This window comes from Pteropus vampyrus, unplaced genomic scaffold, assembly GCF_000151845.1.
Source record: "Pteropus vampyrus isolate Shadow unplaced genomic scaffold, Pvam_2.0 Scaffold5505, whole genome shotgun sequence".
Classification (NCBI taxonomy): domain Eukaryota; kingdom Metazoa; phylum Chordata; class Mammalia; order Chiroptera; family Pteropodidae; genus Pteropus; species Pteropus vampyrus.
Genome location: NW_011894286.1, coordinates 1 through 1377, shown reverse-complemented (window position 1 = coordinate 1377; position 1377 = coordinate 1). Strand labels below are relative to the sequence as shown.

The 1377-nt window shown below is 38.9% G+C and overlaps 1 protein-coding gene across 1 annotated transcript in view; it reads right to left on the bottom strand.

Annotated features, from left to right (window-relative positions):
- Positions 1-1147, bottom strand: part of LOC105310535 (cadherin-13-like) — a 7874-nt gene extending 6727 nt beyond the window's left edge. Inside the window, exon 1 of the mRNA XM_011386702.2 lies at positions 842-1147. Coding sequence (XP_011385004.1) covers positions 842-1139 — 298 coding nt within the window. The 5' untranslated portion in view covers positions 1140-1147. The remainder of the gene's footprint in view (positions 1-841) is intronic.
- Between the last annotated feature and the right edge of the window lie 230 nt (positions 1148-1377).

Here is a 1377-nt window from a genome sequence, read left to right as displayed (position 1 = left end):
CCTCCTTAGTTCTACCCACAGGATGCGGGCCCAGCACAGAGCTTTATACACAATGTTGAAATATAGAATTTCCTGTTGACCCTATTTGCCGCTGTCACCAGGATATAATAACTTTTGTTATTTTCCTTTCTAATCATCAATTTCTCAACTTCCTAATTCAAAATTACATCAATAACCTTGCAACACATCAAAATGTAAATACCGAGGCCCAAAAGGCTTTTGAATGGCATTAGCTATATATAAATAATTGCTAAGGTTAAAATTGGATTAGTATTCAATAAATAGGAAATATTTGATATACATATCTATTAAATTTTATACTTATATCTATATTATTAGGCATAATAATTCATTTCTTTAAAATAATGCTTCATTATATTATAGCTCTTACTACCTGTCAGTGAGAAAAATGATGTGCGAATTATATCTCTTCTCCTATGGCCAAACTTCCATTCACGAATTCTCATGATTGTTCTTAAAAAGGCATAGTGTCTACTTGAAAAAGATTATTCCACACAATGCAGAGGTCTTGAAATAAGGCCTCGGCAGACCAGTTAACTAATCTGGGCACATTTGTACTAGCTCAAGTTCAGTGGCATCTGCAGGAATGATAGCGAAGAGTACCTTTGCTCACAATTGCTAAGTTTGGTTGGCAGAGAGATGTTAATATGCCCTTAAATATTGGAGCACTTTTACATGTAACACTTTCTATTATATAGACATAAACTAAAAATAAATGTCCCTCTGGGATAAATTCTTTTGGAAGATATATGGGGGGGAAACGGCTTCAGTGAAGTTATGTTTTCATCCTTGTGCATGCACTGGAGTTAGGCTGACTTACAAGCTAAACTGAAGAGAGAGATGAGTAGGACTGAGGCCAGGCTGAAATGCAGAGCCCCCGCTGCGTTGCAGTCCACTTTGGAATTCTTGCAGGAACACACTTGTACCCTGAGGTCTGTGATGTTCGTCATGGGTGGTTTCCCTGAATCTGTCACGATGATGGGCAGGTGGTAGTTTGCTTTGTTCAGATTTTGAAGGAGGCTTACCAGGGCGTGCGTGTCTACGAGGAAAAGGAAGACCTTCATGAGAGAGGATCGGGCCTTTCCAAATAAAAGAGTGAAGACGCACAAAACGGGCATTGCGTTCTGTTTATAAGCACGACAGTGTTTACATGTAAATTCATTATTATCAAATAAAAATATAAATTCAGTTCCTCAGTTGCACTAGCCACATTTCAAGTGTCTGTCAACCACATGTGGCTGGTGCTACCATACCAGACAGCCCCAGACAGACGGTTCCACTAGAACAGAGTTCTGTGTCTCAGGGCTTTTGTAATCAATTTCAAGGGGACCTGCTTTTGTGAAGATGATGGAGTAT